The sequence below is a fragment of the Sebastes umbrosus genome, chromosome 19, assembly GCF_015220745.1.
Source record: "Sebastes umbrosus isolate fSebUmb1 chromosome 19, fSebUmb1.pri, whole genome shotgun sequence".
Classification (NCBI taxonomy): Eukaryota; Metazoa; Chordata; class Actinopteri; order Perciformes; family Sebastidae; genus Sebastes; species Sebastes umbrosus.
The window spans coordinates 7850825-7872798 of record NC_051287.1 but is presented as its reverse complement, the minus strand read 5'-3'; the positions used below and the strand labels follow the sequence as shown (position 1 = coordinate 7872798).

General features: G+C 39.9%; 1 protein-coding gene across 1 annotated transcript in view; it reads right to left on the bottom strand.

Annotated features, from left to right (window-relative positions):
• Window positions 1-21974, bottom strand: part of LOC119478654 (transcription factor 4-like) — a 227091-nt gene that overhangs the window by 161478 nt on the left and 43639 nt on the right. Inside the window, exons 5-6 of the mRNA XM_037753537.1 lie at window positions 12384-12439; window positions 11956-12034 (exon numbers count right to left, since the gene is read on the bottom strand). Coding sequence (XP_037609465.1) covers window positions 11956-12034; window positions 12384-12439 — 135 coding nt within the window. The remainder of the gene's footprint in view (window positions 1-11955; window positions 12035-12383; window positions 12440-21974) is intronic.

Sequence of the window (21974 nt, the reverse complement as noted above, 5' to 3'; positions counted from 1 at the left end):
CTATCTGCATCAATACTGCTCTCTGTTTTTGTTCCTCCTCTCTCTCTCTCTCTCTCTCTCTTTCTCTCTTCCTCTCGGTTTATCTGTCTCTCTCTCTTTCTCTCTCTGCCTGTCTTCCTTTCATCTCTCGCCATCTGCCTTCCTCCATCTCAATTTCCCTCTCTCTCTCTCTCTCCCTAAACTCTTCTCGTCTCTCTCTCTATGTCTCTCACCCCTCCCTCTCGTCTCCCTAAAAACTTGGCAGTGATCCCCGTCGTGTTTTTTTTTTTTTTTTTTTTTTTTTTACTCCTCGTTTGGGGGATTGCGAATGAATGCGATCCAATCTAGACCTCGGCTAAGAGACATGAATTTTCATTAATTACAACCTTGTCAGCAAAAGCATTATGGGAGCTGAATATGAAAATGCTAATGAGGGGAGCTCATTTGCATATTTTTCTTTGTTGGAATGTCATTAATTATTACGTTTTATGATGATGAATGCAGCTGTCGATGGCTGGCCCTCCATGTCTAATTAGCTATCAGAAAATCCTCCGATCAAAAAAATGGATAGGGATCCCAAACTTTACTTTTCATTTTACACCTCGTTCACTTTCTCTCTCTGTCATTCCATCACTGTTGTTTACTAACTCCTTTTCTTTTCCATCATTTGGCAGCAATATAACTTTAAGCGTCTTTTCATTAAAGCTCATTATATTCCTCCATTTCTCAACATTTCAATTTAATTTTCTCTCATTCTATGATTTTTATTCTTTACCTTGACTTTATACACTCCCTTTTCTTTCTCTAACCCTTATGATCTTTCTTATTGTCCCTATCAGCTCTTATTTCCCCCAATTACTTCCTCACTTTCATTGCCACAGATCTAAATTAGCCTGTCCTAGACTGAGGACGTGTGATACAGTGCAATCTAGGACCAACAAGTTTGTCTCGCCATTGTCAACTTTGATCTTTTTACAGCCCAATATCACATACTATACAGTGATTTCAGACATAATTTGCAACATACATACATATAACACAACTGTTTGGATGATTTATTCCAAAAAGTTCTCCTACTAATGTCCAGCAACACGCGTGATCAAGCCTCTGTAGTGCAGAAACTGTTGTTTAGGCAACAAAACTAGGTGGTTAGGTTTAGGAAAAGTGGTTTGGGTTAAAAGGCTTGTTACGTAAAATAACTGTTACTTTCGTAAGTGGCGTTAAGTAGGCAAGTTACGTAACAAAAGTATGGTAAAATAAGTCAACGTGAAGAGAAAACCAATCTGAGCTAGATTAAATAATCCGTTTCTCACTACCTCTGTTCAGTTCTGTTGAGATGGAAAACTTTGACAGACAATCAGCTGATCACAGCTACTGTTGCACACGAGCTGACGTCCAATACGGCTGCCAGAGGCTGTTACATCACCTGAAAGTCCTTTAATACCGTCCCGTGTCTCTCCTCACCTCTCTCTTTTTGTTGTTCCCTCCATCTTTCTTTCTCTATTGTCTAAGAAGTGTAACAATGAAGACTTAACAAATCCCCCCCTCCAAAAAAAGCCACTAACGAACACCCCCCTTACTTGGCTTAATGAATGCCAGGCTTAATTAGAGCACCATGATGTCAGAGGCATTAATTATCAGTTGGCTTCGTTTCAGAAAACACACACTGTCTGTCTTTCTCTCTCTCTTTCTCTCTCTGTTTCCCTCTGCATCTGTTTTTCTCTTTTTGTCTCTTAGTTTATGTTTATTTCTCTCTTTTCCACGATCAAACTTAGATTTCTATCCCTCATGTTTAACTCAGACCTTTTCTTTTAAAAGAAGAGACTTTTTATGTCGGTGGTCTAAATCTGATACATATCTGATTTGAGGCAATGTGACACCAGTCAGTCAAATCTGAATTCATGTGACTTTTACAAAGCTCTGGCATTTGTGGTCTGGCATACATGATGATGTTGGTGAAGAAAGATGAAGGGCAGCTGACTGAGGTTGTCAGTGGAGGCAAACTCACATCGACATACGAATGTAATCAAATGCATGTTTTAAGCTGCAATGCATTTGATCACTGGTGGGCGAGCTGAAAACACACTGAAGGAAATAGAAAAGAGAAGTTCCCTCTATTTCTTCTATTTGCAAAATCTTTTCCCATCATGCTTCATTTCATCCCCTTTGTATTGATGTGCCAACGTTTGCCACTAATCCAAAAAGTAAAACCTGTGTTTCCACTAATGTTCTTTTTATAAATAAAAAAAATAAAATTACTATAAAAAGAGGTGGATAAAAAACATATGTAAAGAAACTAGCGAGAGTAAACTGTTATCACAACCCAAAGAACTGATGGGTGCGCAAGGCACCCTTCAGCATCTGTATGAGATGCACCAGGCTTTCAACTAACTCCAATATAAACCCATTCGCGTCAGAATTAGACGCAATGCAACGGCTGTAATATTTAATAGGGGTGAAAAAAAATTGATTCTTGAAATTTTGAAATGGATTTTTTTAATGCCAGAATTGATATATTTGCTTGATGTGGGTCTATGCGGAGGTAGAAGGAAGTTACTGCTTTTATTGTTGTAGTCTGAGTAACGTGACGTCATATTCGTTCCATATCCATCAAAAATCAAAACAAACCACAACGAGCCAAAACGAGAAAGTAGAAACTGGTCGAGGGTCCACGTGGATACGACCTGCCCCCTCACATTTTAAATCCAAAGTGGTAAACACAACACATACAGTAAAGTATGGAAACACTTTGGGTTTCACACATTGCTAGGAAAAGCAGAGTTATAGACATCATGGTTAAAGCTGCATGCAAACTGTCATGGACAGGAAACGTTATTGTATTGAATTGTGAGAAGGGTGTATCGTCCCAGTCCTAGTATTTAAGAGCGTCCTCTAAGGGTAGAAGGGAGGGATGGTAGATGGGGCAAACGAACAGAACTGGGCATTCGAGTCGCGTGGAAACCAAAAATTGTGTGATTTTACTGACGACGTTATGTCACTTGAGGCTCTAGCCCTTTTGGTGCTCTAGGCCAAATTTGGATTTGGATTTGTTCATTTGTTACCTCAATAGAGAAAATGAGGGAGGGCGCCCAATGGCATTTTTAAAAAATATATATATTTTAGAGGGTGACCAGCGCCCCCCTGGAGGTGGGGCCCAAAGCGACCGCCTATATGGCCTATGCCTTAAGCCGACCCTGGCGTCAAGATACCACACAAAAGCTTTCCCCCCGGCGTCATTATAGTGACACCAGGTGCTTCTGCCCAAGCAGTAAAATATGACGAGTAGGAATGAGATCAAGTTGATGCGCAGAACAACACTACTGTATATGGCTTTGTGGACACCCGAACATTACACCCAAGGTCTCCACTGTTCTGGGAAGGCTGTCTGCAAGACTTTGGAGCCTGGCTGGACCAAGACCTGGCTCTAATGCTGCATTCCAGGTCACCCTACAGGTGTTGGATGGGGTTGAGGTCAGGGCTCTGTGCAGGACAGTCAAGTTCTTCCATAACAAACTGTGAAAACCTGACCTTTCCCTAACTGTTGCCACACTTTGAAGCACACTGTTGTCCAAAATAGCATTGCCTCAAAGCCCCAAACCATGAAAAAAACTGTCCTAGACAAAAACACTATTCATGAAAACAAGGTTCTAGGTTCTAAAAAACTGGGGAATTTTCCTTTTAGGCTTCCAATGTAAATGTAGCCCTTGTGTCTCTCTCTCTCAGATGATAAAATACAGTTCATCTTTGGCCTCTGGGAGCCACGGTTCTAACTGAAGAGCTCTCTCCCTCCCTCTCTCACTCTCACAATAAACATACTGTTTCATGCTGCACATCTCTATCTCTCTCTCTCTCTCTCACCTCTTACACACAAACAAGCACTCTCTCTCTGCCACACAAACACAAACACACACACTCTCTCTCTCACACACACACACACACACCGTAGCGTGGCTGGCCAGATGGGACTCTTCCACATGACCAAGCCGATCAATCAACACTGAAGGGCCCAGGTGCTACTACGCACCATTTCACAGTCTGTCACACACACACAGACACACACACACACACAAGTTGTACACACACATAGCAGCAGAGACATACAGAGATAGAAAGATAAAGGACACACACACACACACACACTGTGTAACATGAATGACCCGGGCTTGGTCTCTAGAGGCCTCATCTGGATGGATGACAGAAGATGGAGACAGACAGACAGACAGACAGACAGACAGACATTAGGGCTGGGACAATATGCCTATCTCCCGATTCGGTATTATCATGATATTTGGGATTTTTAAGTATACGATTCTACAAGTATTTTGATTCGATATTACGATTTACTGCGATTTTTGTTAACTTTTTTAACACTAGACCATGGGGAAAAAATGTAATCATACATTTATAGGGACTTTTACTTTGGAAAACCTCTAAATTAATACAGTAATAATGTTGGATTTTCAGCATGTATGTAGTCAGAGATGTCCTGATGTCAAATATATCAGTCATTGTCAGATACTATTTATTAAATCTTTTCCAGCAACCCAAAAATCAAAGAATAAAGACATTTCCCTCACAAATTAGTGCTATTTTCTTAATAATTTATAAGGGACATATAATGTTTTATACTTCTGATGAATACAATCCAATCAATCTTATTTCCATATATGTATTTTGTACATACAGTTCCCTTTGTTAACACCTTATTTTGAAAACGGGACGCAGTCACACGTGTATACTTCCGCTAACTTCGCCAATTCCGTCTCTAGCTCTCCCGTCAGCTCCGTTCTCTTTACACATCCATGGTCAGCTCCATCGGGGCCGTTTGAATGCATTTAACATACAGTAAATGTCAGTATATGGGTGCTCTACAGTTGTAGCGTCGGCTTTCCTGGCAACCGGGCTGTTGAACCAGCCATGGAGGTGACATTTCAGTATTTATCATTCAGTACTGATTTTCTTTAGCACATGCAAACACATAGATGTAAAGGATTTCTACAGTATAGCTGTTCCTCAGCTTCACTCTTTCCGTTACTAGCATTTTCAAAAAGTGATAATCAGCTCTGACAGTTGTTCAAATAACTTAAAAGCGTTCTTCACAGAATACCCCAAGACATTTCCCCCCCCTCCCCGATCAGGAACCCCGAAGTGCTCCCCGATGAACCGCTGTTTTCAGAGTGTAACGTTCTACATCTCCACCCTCCGCCCTCTCGCCTTGACGAGACCTATTATTACTATGTCAGATCTAATTACACAGACAATTTACGTGTGATACGCAGCCCCTTCAAAACAATAATATACTAAATACTCTGCAGTGGCTTACATTGTGCGTCCGTGTTAATGCACTGAAGTCAATGCAGCACTAATCAATGCATGACATCCATTCAAAATACTCTGAGAATGAGACAGTGGCTGTTCGCTTTCAATCAGCAGAGACAATGGAAATAAAATCACTGAGGGCGGAGCGGGAAAAGAAGGATGTTTATATATATGTATTTCATTCTTTTAACAACTATTTGTCGAGGACAGAACCTGTCAAAATCAAAAAGAAATTAATAAATGACTCAATTAATAAATATGTCATTAAATGTAACAAAAATAATATTAAAAATAAATTTAGTCATTAATTAATTGATAAAATGTCACATAAATTGATATTTTTGTTTTAATTTGCTTCTATATTTATTTGTCTTTGAATACATGTCCTTATTTATATACTCTTTTTTTATTTTTCCTTTTATTTAATCATGTATTTTTTTTATTAATTTCTAAATGCATTTATTGATTTGTGCATTCATTTTTATTTATTTATTTGTTTTTTATTTTTCTATTTATGTATTTATGCATTTATTTTATACTTATTTTTAAATTCATGTATTTTTTAATGTATTTATGCATTTATTTATTTCTGCATAGTTTTCCCCTTTGCATTTCACCCATTATTTATTTACCCAAGCTTATTTATTTCTGTATTCTTCACTTTATACATTTCATTTCTTAATGCATTTTATGCAATTCTGTTCCGTCCTCCTTTGACTTGGTTTTATTTATTGTATTTTGGGCTCTAAAATCACCTTGAAATTAAACTTTATTTTCAAAAATAGTATTAGATGTTTGTTTTTTTATTTATGTATCAAAATGTGTGTTGCTAATAAATTTTCATTTATACCATTTTACGAGACTTAAGCATGGGAGTTCACTCTTGACCTTTGGGAACACTGTGTGACAAAATCTCAACTCAAAGGTCCACTTAATAGCTTTTCAGAGCTTTCAACTGCATCTTGTGGTCTTCATTTAGTTGGTGGGGCTGGCTCAGCTGTTGATATGTGACCTACCTGAACTTGTGATAACAGGTGTCTGTATATGTAACCCTTATCTCTGTTCATGCGATTCAAATACACATCCAAAAATAGAGAAGTTATCATAAAGAGTTTAATAACCCATTCATTATTTAAGTCATTTATGAAACAAAAATGTTTAACAATCTGTGTTATCAACTTCTCAAATGTGAGGGGCTCTGGGAAATTAAGTCATTTTATAAACTAAACAAATAATTAACTGTTATAAATAACCGATTCATTAATAATGAAAACAGGTTGCTGGTGTTACAACCCAAAGACCTTGACGTTTTGTTATTTTTAGAAGTTGATAATTTATGTCACCACATTTCCTCTCCTCTAGCTCCCTCATTTCATCTCCTCTCCTCTCCTTTATGTTTAAACATTCAGAGCACAAAGACCCAGACCCAGCAGGGAGAGACAGGGGGACGACCTTGGCACCACACACAGCTGAGGTGAGGGGCTGCTGGGCTAGAGAGGGAGACAGGAGGGCCTGGTCTCCGTGGAGGAGAGATGGGGTGAGAGGAGTAGAGGATGAAAAAGAGACGAAGGGAAGGAAGTAAAAAAAAAAAAAGGATAGAGGACAGGAAAAGGAGAAAAGGACATGAAGAGAGGAAGAAGTGTTGAAGTATAATAACAACAGAAAGGGAAATATATGATGTATAAAGTGCATATCAAGACACAAATGGAAATGAGCAAGAAAAGAGAAAATCAGATAAAAAGACTGAACACATTTCGGAGAGACAGACAGAAGAAAAGATGGGAAAAGAGAAAGAGAGAGAGACAGATATGTATTTCTATATAAAGTGTCCAGATGTGACCTCCTCAGAGGGGGTCCAGCTTCGTGGCTCAACACTCATTAATAAGGTCACACAGAGGTGAGACAGACGGCTGACTCACTACATCTCAACAAAAACAACAAGAGGAGGAGGGAGCCAAGATCATCAGCTTTATACCAGCTCTTTATATACTTAACTGTTCTGTTCAATGCAGCTCTTTAATAATATATCACAACGTATTAATATTGTTTATAATAAAGACCTTTGAGGTCATTTTGTATAAAAACTACACCCAGAATGATACAGCAGTGGCTGATATTTATGGATGTTTTATATATGTTTTTATTTAGTTAACATATTGTGTTTTATGGTCAAATATACTGGACAAAATGTACTGTTATTTTGTAGTGTAATTGTAAATTTTGATATTAACCTTTTCCACTCCTTGAGGGCGCTGGCGTCCTCAGCCAACTTTACTTTTTTTAGAGGTTGTAGCAGGCAATTTTAGAGCTAGAGTGAAGCTACTGGTATCAAATGAAACTAGAAACCCTCATCAATTGGTACCAGCCATGTCATGCTTGGTTAAGGTAAAATTGGCATGACACTTTTCAAAGGGGTCCCTTGGCCTCTGACCTCAAGATATGTGAATGAAAATGGGTTCTATGGGTACCCACGAGTCTCCCCTTTACAGACATGCCCGCTTTATGATAATCACATGCAGTTTGGGGCAACAACCATGCAGTTTTTTTGCAGTTGGGCTCATTGAATCCACAAGAGTGTCAGCTTTACAGTGATACCCAATTTATGTAATTCCAAGACTGTTTAGCGACCCCAGTATGCATGTTTTTTCCCCAAACCTGTAAATGATTATCATAAAGTGGGCATGTCTGTAAAGGGGAGACTCGTGGGTACCCATAGAACCTATTTTCACTCACATATCTTGAGGTCAGAGGTCAAGGGACCCCTTTGAAAATGGCCATGCCAGTTTTGAAACAGTGTGACACACTGTGTGCCGCAGAGCAACTTTTGTGGAAGCGTCCTCTGTGTCCTGTCACCTTTTCAAATCAGGTTTTTTTAAATGACAGCAGTAGAAGCCGGTAGAATGAAGCTGCATTACATGAGGATCAGACTGAAGCCACATCAGATCGTTTATTTATAACAGAACAGAATGTGCTTACAAGCTGAAACCACTGAGCCTCTCATTTACTATGTAGGTGACAGTTACGGGGGGGGGGTTCATGGTGGTGCACCTGCTCTGCAAAGCAACTACACACAGGTAGATACACACACACACACACATACTGTATAACCACATGTACACACATGAAGGCTAGAATCACATAATACCTCAACATTCACGCACAAACTGTAACACACAAGTCAAAGAGCACACACACCCAGATATACATGTATCCTCATACATACACACAAATACATATGAAAGCCAGCATCACACACTCAGGTACAGACACAACAAATGACTAAATGAACATGACGTCAAAACACACACAAGTACAAGTTTGAATACACTCATTTACACAAAGAACACACACACGCCCCTACATTTAACCACATGAAACCGCATTCATAAAGAAGCTTACATCACACACTCAGAAACTGACACAGTAACCTGCCAACTTGCTCAGAAACACACACACACACAGACACACAGCAACGCAAAGCCACAAACACACACAGACCCAATAATCATTAAAACACACACGCACACATGAAGATACACACAAAAACACACATGCATGCATCACACACACAAGCATCCACAACACACACGTACTTATATAAACATATATGTAAGTGAAAGTCCACATTTACACACATTTCCGTAAAAAACACACACATCTTCTGATTGCTTTTCTCTGTGTGCGTGTGTGTGTGTGTGTGTGTGTGTGTGTGTGTCGGCAGATTAATCTAGTGGGGTCGCTGAGATGACACTAATCCCTTCGCTGATTATCTAGAGCATAACATCACTCTAATCTGATGGTGGGGGGGTTAAGAAAGACAGACAAGGTTAGAGAGGGGGAGAGCGAGAAAGGGAGCGAAAGAGAGAGAGAGAGAGAGAGAGAAGCTGCGTTCACACTCAACATGTTCCGGCTGGGTTTATTAAACTCTGCAGTGTTTCTTTCTTCTTTTATTTTGAGTTGATTTCAGGTGAGAAATATGATGAGTACTTTGTCTCAAACCTGAGAATAAGCTGAACTAACTGCTACCGCTCAGATGTTTCTTCAAGTGTTCAACTAACGCTGTCTTTAAACTGACTGCTCTGATGACACGCTGCCAATAATTTGCAATAAACACTCTACTAGTGAGTCATGTGCTAGTAACAAACAAACAGGCATCCTGGTAACTACTTCATCATATTCTCTGATGATGCACCTGCTCTAGGAGTATTGCATTATGATGCTGATGCATTAGCTTCATTCTAAAACTGAGACATTTGCACTGTTGTGATGTTAACAACATTGTCCTAAATGTAGAAAAAAGAAGATGCTTTATGACCCTAAAATTAGGGGATGAATGACACAAGTTTCTAACCCTAATCGTAGTTCCTAACCCTCCGATTAATCACAATAAAAACGATATCAATAATATACCTTTGCTTCATTTACTCAGCCATTCTGACCACCCATCAAACCACCTCACACCTGCAATAGAAACAACTCGTATGCCAATTTGGGACAGTTTTTCCTCCACTGGATGCTTCCTATTGAAACGTTTATTGCAGTACTAAGCCAAGTATGTTTTCAAAACCGTACTCGCACAAACCACACAAAGGTGACATTTATGTTCATTGGAAGTTGTTTTTTTTAAACAGTATGTTTTTCCATTTTCCTGGAGAAAATGCTTTAAGGATGACACGTTAACATAACTCATTGGTTTGGCAAATGACCTAGACAGCCTTAGCAATCACCTCGCCATGCAAGGACAAGCAGTTAGCAACATCACCCACCAAGCAACCACATAGCAATCACCCAGAGACACCTTAGCAACCAACAATAATGCCCTTGCAGGAAATGCAAGCGAGCCACCTTCACTATGGGCCTTTCCAAATAAGTAAAAATACACAAGTTTCGTTATGAAACTGTGGCGGGGCCTACCTAGACTGTAGGTGATTCATGGGAAACACTAGATTAGACATGGAAAATGAGAACCGTGCGAGTTTTCCTTCTTTATCAAGCTGCAAAAAAGTTGTAGCACGACGTACCTCACACATCCTGCGATGTGACTATTTTGCATGTCACATCGCAGGATGTGTGAGGTACGTCGTGCATCGCAATGTCGATGCTGAAACGACATATTGTGAAGCCCTAGTTGGAGAGGATACCATCTTTTTTTTTTCATTATGTTCTTCGGCATATCACAATGGCTTGAGGCTGCCAACGCTGGAGAAATTCAGTCTGTGTATCAAGTAAAAACTCAATGAATATTTTCTCCTCACCTATTTCTGTGGCCAATATTTGCAGAAAGACGTAAGGCAGGGTCGCTCTCTGACACTTAGAACACACCATCACTGATATTAATGAAAGCTCTGTGGTTTTAGTATTGATATGGACACACTACATTTTCCATCAGGATACGCAAAAAAGAGAGAGGAAAGCCAACAGACAGATGTGTGTGTGTGTGTGTGTGTGTGTGTGTGTGTGTGTGTGTGTGTGTGAGTGTGTGTGTGTTCCATATCCATGGCTGTCTCTGTCTCTTAGTGTTATCATTATCAAAGTAAATTGCGGCTCCCGTGTGCCAGATGAAGAATACAATATTTCCATTTCTGACTCTGCGTCGCCTCTTCCCTCTCTGCCTCTGCTGCTACAACACTGTCACAACACATCGCACACACGATGGATCATTCTAGCAGCGGCGCCACAATTCGGAAGTTTTGCATTTCCTTTTGTTTTGTTTTATTTTATTTATATGTATGTATATTTTTTTTATAATCTGCAGTGTGCATTCAGAACTAACTGAACAATAGCGAGAATTAACTCAATATTTATAATATTGTTTTTTTATTTATTTGCTTTGATTTTTTTTAGCTGATTTGAACATCATCCCAATACTTCAAAGAGAATCTCAATTGCACACACATAATTGATCTAGAACAGGTGCTTGCGCAATTAAAACTTTTCCTCCAAAGCCAGTCGCTTTCAGTCCATCAATGGCGGAAGTGTAGCTTTGCTGCTGGGTGCTGATGTTGCAACGGAACGTCCAATTGACTTTCACTTCTTATCAATATACTGTACCTTCTTTGGTAGTAGTCTTTGCATCTCCTTTAAAATAACGCACTACCCACTCAAAGAATGCGTAAACACACTTGTGTTAACTCTTTGTGGCTTCAGAATGGAAGGTTTAACATGTAATGTCTCACAAGAGAACGAGTGCTTAAAAGCCAACAAATGAGAGAAAGAGCCAGAGACAGAAAGAGAGCAGGTAGAGTCAGACAGCTGAGAGCTGACATCTTCCATATTTGATGCATCCAGTCAAAGGTAATTAAGCTCTCTGTGTGTGTGTGTGTGTGAGAGAGAGAGAGGCAGATTATCTGTGTCAGTGGCCATTTGCTCACAACTGGCGCCACATCGGAGAGCCAGAGGCAGAGAGCATCATGGGTAAATGAGCACACACTGCCGAGCGTTTTCCACACAGCGGGCCGAGGGAGAGGGAGAAATTGCATGCCAGATGACCTGTCTCCTCCAGTGTACGATAGTGTTTCACTAATTCTCTGCACACACACACACACACATACGCCGTCAGATCAAAACCCAGCAAAGCAGAGAATCCAAAGTTGATGGGAAGAAAGAAGCGCATTGTAAAAATCATACAACACACACACACACACACTCAGTCCGTACCTGCTAGCCTGCTGGAGGTGGCGTATGGAGGGGAGATGCTGTCATGTGACGCCATGTACTGAGACCCATCTGCATAACTCTGGAAAGAGATAGACAATAATAATATTTATTTATTATTAGCAGCAGAAATAGTCGTAATCATTTCAATGGACAGGTCACTAGTGTGGTTACACTTTTCAAAACTCAACGCAGACGACGCTGCGCTATATATATATATATATGTAATATTGTATTTCATTTCTGCCAATAGATCCCCCAAAATACTACACACTGTCCCTTTAATTATGGTAGTGATAGTACCAGCAGGTACTAGTAGATCTAATGGTAGTAATGGCAATAATAGTAACATTAAAAATGCTAAAATCAATTGCATTCAAAAATAATAAATTAAAATAATTATCAACACTAGTATTGTTGTCGGTAGTTACCTTGGAAGAACGACTTCCACTCGCCCATGACCCTGCACTCGTTCTCTCCTCCATATCTGTAAGAAAAGAAACAGAGAGAGATTTAGACGACAGGAACGAAGACACAACATAGCAGTATAGTTTAGGAAAGTATAAGCGAGAGTTGATCTTTTCAAAATACAGTTTGGGAAAATAAATGACCCCAATGCTTTCATGTGATGCAGTAAGTTTATACTTTGAAGATGAATTTGCAGACAACAAATCAAGATGTGCAGCAAAATACTGTCATCATCATTACTGAGAATAAAACCAACAAGCAGAAAAAAGTACGTAAACAGAAAGTAATTTGAAATTATTTTAACGAAATGAGTGAAAAAAAATAAATAAAAAGTTGTAATTTCTTGTACTTGATGTTTCAAATCACAGTTTTATTTTATTTATCTGCTACCGTTAACATCCTAGTCCTCAGAGCCACATTTGAGTCACTCAAATAATCATGTGAGTGATCCCCACTTTTCATCACATCACTTTAAACACGTAATACTACATATAATATTACTGTACAGTGTCTATAATCAACTACTGGAGCGTAAATCATTCTCTCCCTGTGCTCCATGTCATTAATCGTTATTGATTATGATTGTATAGCCTTTAATGTGCCTATGTGAAATTGAATGGTCCTGTAAGCCTCCTGCAAACCAATAATCCCCTCTGCGATTACACTGCATCCATGTTGTTATACTGTCAAAGGTCAGCCTGCTGACTGAGAGGTCACAAGTGACCTGATAATGGTTCTAGATGGGAACGTTATTATCCTGTTGGGAACATGAATGTACAAACAACATGAATGGCGATCCATCCAATAGTTGTTAGATATTTCACTAAAGACCATAAATGTCAACCTCATGGTGGCACTAGATGACAAATCAGGGTATCACCAAAGTCCTCATCCTCTGGGGACCATGAATGACTGTATACAGTTGCATGGCAACAACAGTTGAGATATATCAGTCTGAGCCAAAGTGGTGGATCGACTGACAACATTCAATCACAACAAGCGTTAGCTTAATAATCACAATGATCTAGTTCACCGTTACAACCAGATTAAACATGTGGAGGTACGAAATACAATACTTTGCCACAGGAGCCAGCGATCCACATCCCATCTCCCACCAACAATGACCACTATCTCCCGATTCGATACAATCACTATACGTGGGTGCCGATTCCATATGTTTTGCCATTTTTAAGTATTGCGATTCAATATTACGATTTATTGCGATTTTTGTAAACTTGTTTAACACTAGACCATAGGGAAAATTTGAATCATGCACTTCTAGGGACTTTTACTTTGTAAAATATCTAAATGAATACTGTAAAAATGTTTGATTTTCAGCATTTATGTAGTCAGAGATGACATTTCCCTCACAAATTAGTGGTATTTTCTTTTAAATTTATAAGGGACATGTAATATTTTATACTTCTGGTGAATATAATCCAATCAATGTTATTTCCATGTTTGTATTTTGTTTGTACAGTTCCCTTTGTTAACACCATATTTTGAAAACTGGATGTAGACACATGTATACTTCAAGTCCAAGTCCATCACTAACTCTCCCGTCAGCTCTGTTCTCTTTATACATCCATGGTGAGAGTGACGGCCGGCTTTGACCGCACATTACCATAATATGCTACCATTTTACTGTGTGTGAAGTGTTTGCCACTTTGGATTTAAAATGTGAGGGTGCAGGTTGTAGCCCAGCGGAGCTTACACCTTTTTCTACTTTCTCGTTTCAGCTCACTGCGGTTTGTTTTGGTTTTTGACGGATACGGAATGGATATGACACCACGTCACTCACACTACAACAATAAAAGCGGTAACTTCCTTCTACCTCCGCATTGACTCAAATTAAGTAGATATATCAATTCTGGCATTAAAAAATAGATGTCAAAATTGTAAAAAAACACAAAAAAAAAAAACACCATCTTTTCCTGACCAAACCTTAACCATAGTGGTGGCCGATCAGAAAACAGCTGTATGACACTGACGAACAAACTGTTTAAATACGAGGATTTGCTGGAAAAGACAGATGTACAGAGGTCAAGAGACGCTGACATCCCCAGAGGAAGGGTTGCATTTTGTACATGATAGGTATATCAGATCAGTTCATCCAGGTCGACTAAAATGTGCCAACGCAGCTCTCGCTTACAGTATACACACACACACACACACACACACATGCTCACAGTCGTCTCATGCATTGTAGTGCACAAATCTCTCCTCAATAGGCTCTCCATTGTGTCAGTGTGTGTATAGTGAGCAGCTTACATTCATTGTCGAGTCATTTGGAATGTCAGCTTATCTGTGTGTGTGTGTGTGTGTGTGTGTGTGTGTGTGTGTGTGTGTGTGCGTGTGTGTGCGTGTGTGTGTGTGTTAGCAGAATAGAAATAAACTGGTTCAGTTACAAAAAGCCTTTTGGAGTCAAACCAAATGTCTCTACCTCAACAAAAGTACCTTTGGGCTACATATTTGTAGAATAGAATAGAATAAAATAGAAGAGAATAGAATTTGTGCAGGTTTAGTGAAGATTACACAAAAAACACTGGATGGTAAAATTGGATTTAGGGAACGTACACTTGATCAGTAGTATTCAACAGTCATTTGGGTTGAAGGAATGGATATTCAATGACCAGGTGGATTTTTCAAAACAAACAACTGACGAACACCTGGGTTTAGGGAACACACACTCTTACAACACACTCGACAAGTAATTACAATTTAAGGAACACACCTTAGATTAAGTGGATTCAGGTACTGATCGCTTGATCAGTTTATTTAGGGAACATGCACTTGAGAATTAGGTGGATTTAGTAGTAATAATTTAATTTAGGGAACATGTTCCAATCAGTTGAATTTAGAGGACACTTGGGAACCATATGGATTTAGAAAACTCATATTATGATCGTCGAGATTTAAGGACAACAGACTTGATTGTTTTAGGGAACACACACTGAATCAATTGGATTACGAGGACACGCACACAATCAGATGGTTTTAGGGAACAGACACTTGATTAAATGAATTATGGGGACACACAGGCTCAGCTGGATTTAGGGAACAGATACTTGATCAAGTGGATTTAAAGAACACACACTTGATTGTTCAGATTTGGGGAACACAAACCTGATCAGGTGGATTTAGGGAACAGATGCGATGATGAGCCCAATAACAATTAACATGAAAACAAATTAATTTAGTAGAAGTAAAGACTTGATATTAGTCATTGCTATCAGAACCAAAGTTTTGCTATTATGAGAAGAAAGATTTTTTTTTTTTAACTAGACTTTAGCGTATAACCCGTCAAGCTGATCAATATTTTCCAATATATACTACAACGTTCAAGTGGTAATTGTGCCGGTCTTGTAGTTTATGTCCCTCCATCATTCAGTTGAACAGGTTACATTTATAGATATTGTTTGTTTTAACTCTTTGACAACACATGTGTTTTTTTATCCTGCAAATAGAGTCTGTTTGGAAACAGGAGAGGAGAAGAGAGGGGAGGAAAATGAAATAAAAGTGGAGCAGCAGAGTTTGATGATAGCTGGTCCAGATGCCAGAGAAGTGGAAGTGAAGGTGGGGAGGAAGAGGATGAGGAGGACAGCAATTAAAGGAAGCACCATTCAGTATTGAAAAGTAAGAGGAGTGGGATTGGAAAAGAGGGAGGAGAGGAAGAGGAGGAGAGAGAAATTCAAGTTGGCGTGCAGGAGTTAAAAGACGCGGAGGAGGAGGAGAGAAGGAGGAGAGAAGGAGGCGTCCATGTGTCCTGCACCTGATAAGGCCTCCGATTGAGGGCTATAAATTACACCAGAGAGAGAATTTACACACAAGCAGGAAAACACACTCTTAAAAGCACACACACATACCTCTCTCTCTCTCACACACACACACACACACACACAGACACACACACACACACTGTGCAGGTCATCTATCATCAGTTAATGAACTTAGACTGACAGACAGCTCCATGTCTCTCACACTGATCCTATTAAGACCTGCTTGACACAAAACAGACTCCTATTAATACAGTTACCCTCTCTCTGTGTGTGTGTGTGTGTGTGTGTGTGTGAGAGAGATCACTGAGCACAAAAACAGGCCTGTACCCAAGTATGACCATTGAGCTGCTCTTTGTATTATTTAAAATGAGACGTTTGTTTGTGTGTGTCTGTATGGAGACCAGTCTAGCTTGTCTAAAATCACCAATATTATATTTATTATTCTGCAGGTACAGTGCAGTAAAAAAAATGTTGTAGTGTTTTTTTTCACTGATGTATTACATGCTGTATGTACCACACCACTTTTATGATTTTAGAAGTGTGAATGCAATCACCAGAAGTAAAAAGCTAACTACACCACAGTCATATGAGCGCCAGTATAAACAACAAGGCTGTAAAAGCGGGCGAGTCGGCGTGATGACATTTACAGTAGTAGGCTCATTTAGCCACTTGTTAGCAACCACCTTTTTTTAGGACACATAAAGGCTTCAAAATTTAAATACTGGGGAATTTATTGATGTATTTTATGTCGTAGAACAAAATGTTAAAATCTCTTATCCAAACAAACCACCCTAAAGTGGTGTCACCAGTTTGTTTGATTAGCACCAGAGCTTCCACTGCAGCTTAAACAAACTGAACCAAATGGACAAGGGCACCGGAGTTAGTCTGTATCGTACACTTACATTGTAGTTAGGTTAATCTCCAACACAGTCTCACGGCAGTTCGTGAAATAGTCGCAAAATGTAATCTATTTGATTCGTGTACATAGACACAAACTTCCCCTTCTTTTTCGTGACGCTCTGCACGACTTTCAAATACGTATTTTTTGTGCTTTTTCCTACGAATGTCCAGCAACACAAGACGCATGTGTCAATTTTCGCTCCAGGCTTTTCAAAATAAAACTACTTAGTTAGGTTTAGGAAAAGGTCCACTTGGTGAGGCAACAATACTACTTAGTTAGGTTTAGGAAAAGATCGAGGTTTGGGTTAAAATAACTACGGAAGTGGCGTAACTTAAGTACGGAAGTTACGTGACAAATAAATCAACTTTGACTTGTGATTTCACACGGGACATGAACACCGGTCTCCTGGGCGAAAATCCTGTGTTTTATGACCCACCCATCAACCAAGACCTCGTCCCTTTGCGTTGTTTGCCGTTCTTTATACTTCCCTTGTTAACAATTATGTGCATTACATATGAATCAATACTTTGGAATCAGCATTTCATGACAGTTTCACTGCTGTGCGACTGGGCTGTAATCTCAGATGCATCATATACTAGGTAACCGGATGCATAAGCAATGAGCTTCTCTTCGCTGACAAGATATGATGACAAAAAAAGTCAATCACTTAAAACGTACTTTAACTGTTTGAAAGATCGTGTTATAACTGCAACAGACATTCACCATGAAGATGTCTTTTTTTTCAACAAAAATGTTGTGAATGTAAGGTGATGTGAAAGCATGTTGACAACCTTTACAAACAGACACACACACACACACACACACAGGGACACACGTGTTGATGATGGTAATAAATGGTCTCTGATTGACAGAAATGAGGACAGTGGTCATGCTGCGAGAACATCAAGCGTGTGTGTGTGTGTGTGTGTGTGTGTGTGCACCTGTGCGAGCTCTATAGGCCCACTGTTCTCATCTGGTCCCAAACTCTATAATTAACTGTAGGCCTTCCCCACCCCCCAGCACACACACACACACACACACACACACGCACACACAAACACGTCAAACAGCGTGTGGTGATCAGAAAGGGTTCATCACATCTGTTTAGGTATTTTTCTAATTTCTCCAAATCAAACACTCGCTAAAACATTCCCTGTTAACCGAAATATTCCTGAAAATTAAGAATTTAAATGGTTTTCATTCTTTGATTTGACTGAAAAATCAGAAGTCGACATATGGGCCTCGGATATGTATAAAGACTCAATGAAGCACAATAGATAAATCACAATAATGGTAAAAAACTAAAAAGAGCTCTGTGTGAATAGAAATATACCAGCGTGTTGTTTTTTAACGCAAGATGAAAAAGAGACTCTGGTGGTTTTCTAACCTTCATATTCACTGAAGATACCCTGAAGACTCTTTTTCAGCCAAACTCTGCTGTGTAAATCAAACAGTTTTTACACCTCCCCAACTGGGAACATTTCAGACACTACGTCTCCCATGGAAACGACTGCAGCCATAATGAGCTATAACAGCCTTGAAGACGACATTTATTGGAAATGACTTGAAACTTAACTGCGTTGTACCTCCAAATGAAAATCAAACCAGACTCTCTGGTCGCTATTTTTTTTTTTTTGCTGCTGTAAAGTGTAAATTTTCTGTTGGTTTTGGAACAAGTGGACGCCAGCTCAGCTGAACGTTCAAGTCAGACATTAAGCTGCAGCTCCTCTATAATGCTGATATGAGAAAACTCTGACTGTACTGAAGATGATCATTTACTCCACGGGGAGTTTGACTGTTTCATAGTTTTTATGTGTTCAGGGCAAGCAGCAACCTCGGGTGCTGAGCAGTGAAGCCAACGCGGAAGTGCCAAAAACTGCAGTTCATCAAATGGCCACTCGAGGCTCCAGAAGGGCGTTAATCCCCATAGACCTCCATGTTAAAATGCCTAACTTTACAGCAGAAATAAACATGTTTACAGCCTGGTAAAAAGTGTTTCCAGCTAAGTTCCCCGTTCATGGCAACTGTAGGGGCGTGTTGAAGGTGTCACCACAAAAAAATGCTTCTAAAATAAATTGCCTGCCCTAGCTTTAATAGCTTTCAGTGGACTCTTCAACACTTATCAGCACTTTCACTCTTTCAGCTGCAACTTCAGCTCCTTTCAGTGGTTCAGCTTGAGGCTCAACTTCATTTCCTTTAACAGCTTCCACTTTAACTTCTCAGTAATTCAGTTTCAACTGCCACTTCAAGTACTCAATTACTTCAAGTCAACTTCAAGTACAACTTCATTTCCTTTCATATCTTCAGCTATCAATGTGATTAAAAGACATTTCAAAAACTCAAGATGTTGAGACATTGAAACTATTTCATGTGTTTCAATCCAAACTCCAGGTTTCAAAACATCCCTTCAGAAACCTGTGGCTGACATCAAAGTCACCATGGCCATATTGTCTACGCTGCAGAAGAAGAACTAGTGATGTCAGCATCAGCAGTGAAAGCCAACATGGTTGAACTGACCAAGAAAAAAAAGAGCGCCACTTAAAGAAACTCAAACTGCATCAACAGAAACTCAAAATAAAATAGACGTCCCACAATCCCACCCTCATATTGTGATTGACAGGCTGAGAGATATGGAGACAGAATGACTCATTTAAACCACATTTACACACACAGAGAACATATGAATCCATCAGCATCCCTGAAGCAACAAACCTGAACACGTGATCAGCATTATGAAAAGCAGAAAGAAAGACACGCACATGAGTTAGCGTAACTATTTACATGTCAAATTGTTCAAATCACAACCAACAGGTCAGATTATCTAGGAGAGGAGAGGAGATCATCATATACATACAGGTACATACTGTACATGCAATTTGACCTCTGCATTTAACCCATCCTAAGCATTAGGAACATGTGGGCTGTAAAGTGCAACTTGGGGTTCAGTGTCTCGCTCAAGGACACTTCAACATTCAGACTGTAGGAGCCGAGGATTGAAATGCCAACCTTATGATTAAAGGATGACCCGCTGTAAACACTGAGCTACAGCCGCCCCCTACCAAGAGGATAGGAGGGAAGAGACAAGGAGAGGAAACAAGGAGAGGAGAGGAAACTAGAAAAGAGATAGGAGCGGAGAAGAGAGATAGGGAGAAGAGAGGAAACAAAAGGATAAAAGGGAAGAGATAAGGAGAGGAGAGATATGGAGAGGACAGGAGAGGAGAGATATGGAGAAGAGAGGAAACAAGAAGATAGTAGGGAAAAGAGAAGGAGAGGAAACAAGGTGAGCAGAGGAAACTAGAGAAGAGATTAGGAGAGGAAAGATAGGGAGAGGAGATGAAACAAAAGGACAGGAGGGAAGAGATGAGGAGAGGAGAGGACGAAACAACAGGATTAGAGGGAAGAGATAAGGAGAGCAAACGAGGAGAGGAGAGGAGAGGAGAGGGGGGAACAGAAGAGGAGAGGAAACAAGGAGAGGAGGAAATAACAGGATTGGAGAGAACAGATAAGGAGAGGAGAGGAAACTAGAGGATAGGAGGGAAGAGATAAGTAGAGGAAACAAGGAGGGGAGGGGAGAGGAGCGGAGCGAAGAGGAGAAGATACAAGGAAACAATACAATCGGAGGCAAGCGATAAGGAGAGGAAACAAGAAGAGGAGAGGAGAGATAACGAGAGGTGAGGAAACAAGAGGATAGGAGGGAAGAAATAGGGAGAGTAAACAAGGAGGAGAGGAAACTAGAGAAGAGATAAGGAGAGGTGAGGAAGAAACAATACTATCGGAGGGCAGAGATAAGTAGAGTAGAGGAGCCGAGAGATAACTTGAAGGAGATAAGGAAGAGGAAAAGAGACGAGGAAACCAGGAGAGAAGAGGAGAAAACCAGAGAGGAGAGGAGTTGTTGAATTAAAACATATATGAACCCTTTCTAAATGTGTTTTATTCTAAAACAACAAAGAGCGACAGAAGAGACAACAGAGGCACAAAGATCTAATTCAGTTATTTTATATAATGCAAAGAGAAGCTTCTTGTACTCACTGAACTACATTCATGTTATTATCCCGGGTAATCACACACACACACACACACACGCACACACACACACACACACACGCACACACACACACACACACACACACACACACACACGCACACACACGCACACACACACGCACACACACACACACACAGATGAGACAGTAAGAATTAAGAGTCAGATTACGTCTCTGTATCTTCTCCTTTAAAGCTGCTTAAACTGTCTAACACCCACAATCCCACTCTGTGTGTGTGTGTGTGTGTGCGTGTGCGTGTGTGTGTGTGTGTGTGTGTGTGTGTGTGCGTGCGTGTGTGTGCGTGTGTGTGTGTGTGTGGCTGGACAAGCAGAGGAAGTGATGTAATAATCACATTCAGGAAGTAGCCCATGTCCTGTTTTGTTCATACTCTCTCTCCTCGCCTCCCTCTTCTTTTCCTTCCTCCATCTCTCTTTCCTTCTCCCCCTCCATTTATTATTACCCCCTTTTCCTTCCTTTCTCTTCTATTCATCTTTCCTTCCCTACTTCTCCTCATTCCTTCCTTACTGTGTCTCCATCTTTCCCTTCTCTCGTTGCGGTTATTTACGTATTTCTGTCCTTCATTTACTCTTCTCTCTGCTTCCATTCTTCTTTCCTCCTTTCTTTACTTATTTCATCTTTCTTTCATTCCTATAATCCTTCTCTTTTCTCTCTCCTTTTAATCCTTTCCTCCATCTCTTTCCTTCTTTCCCTCCTTCTCTTTTTTTATTGCTGTTCATTCTCTCTTCTAATCTCTTTTCTTTCCTCCTCGTCTTCCCTCCTTCCTTCCTCCCTTCTTTACTTATTTAATCTTTCTTTCATTCCTTTAATCCC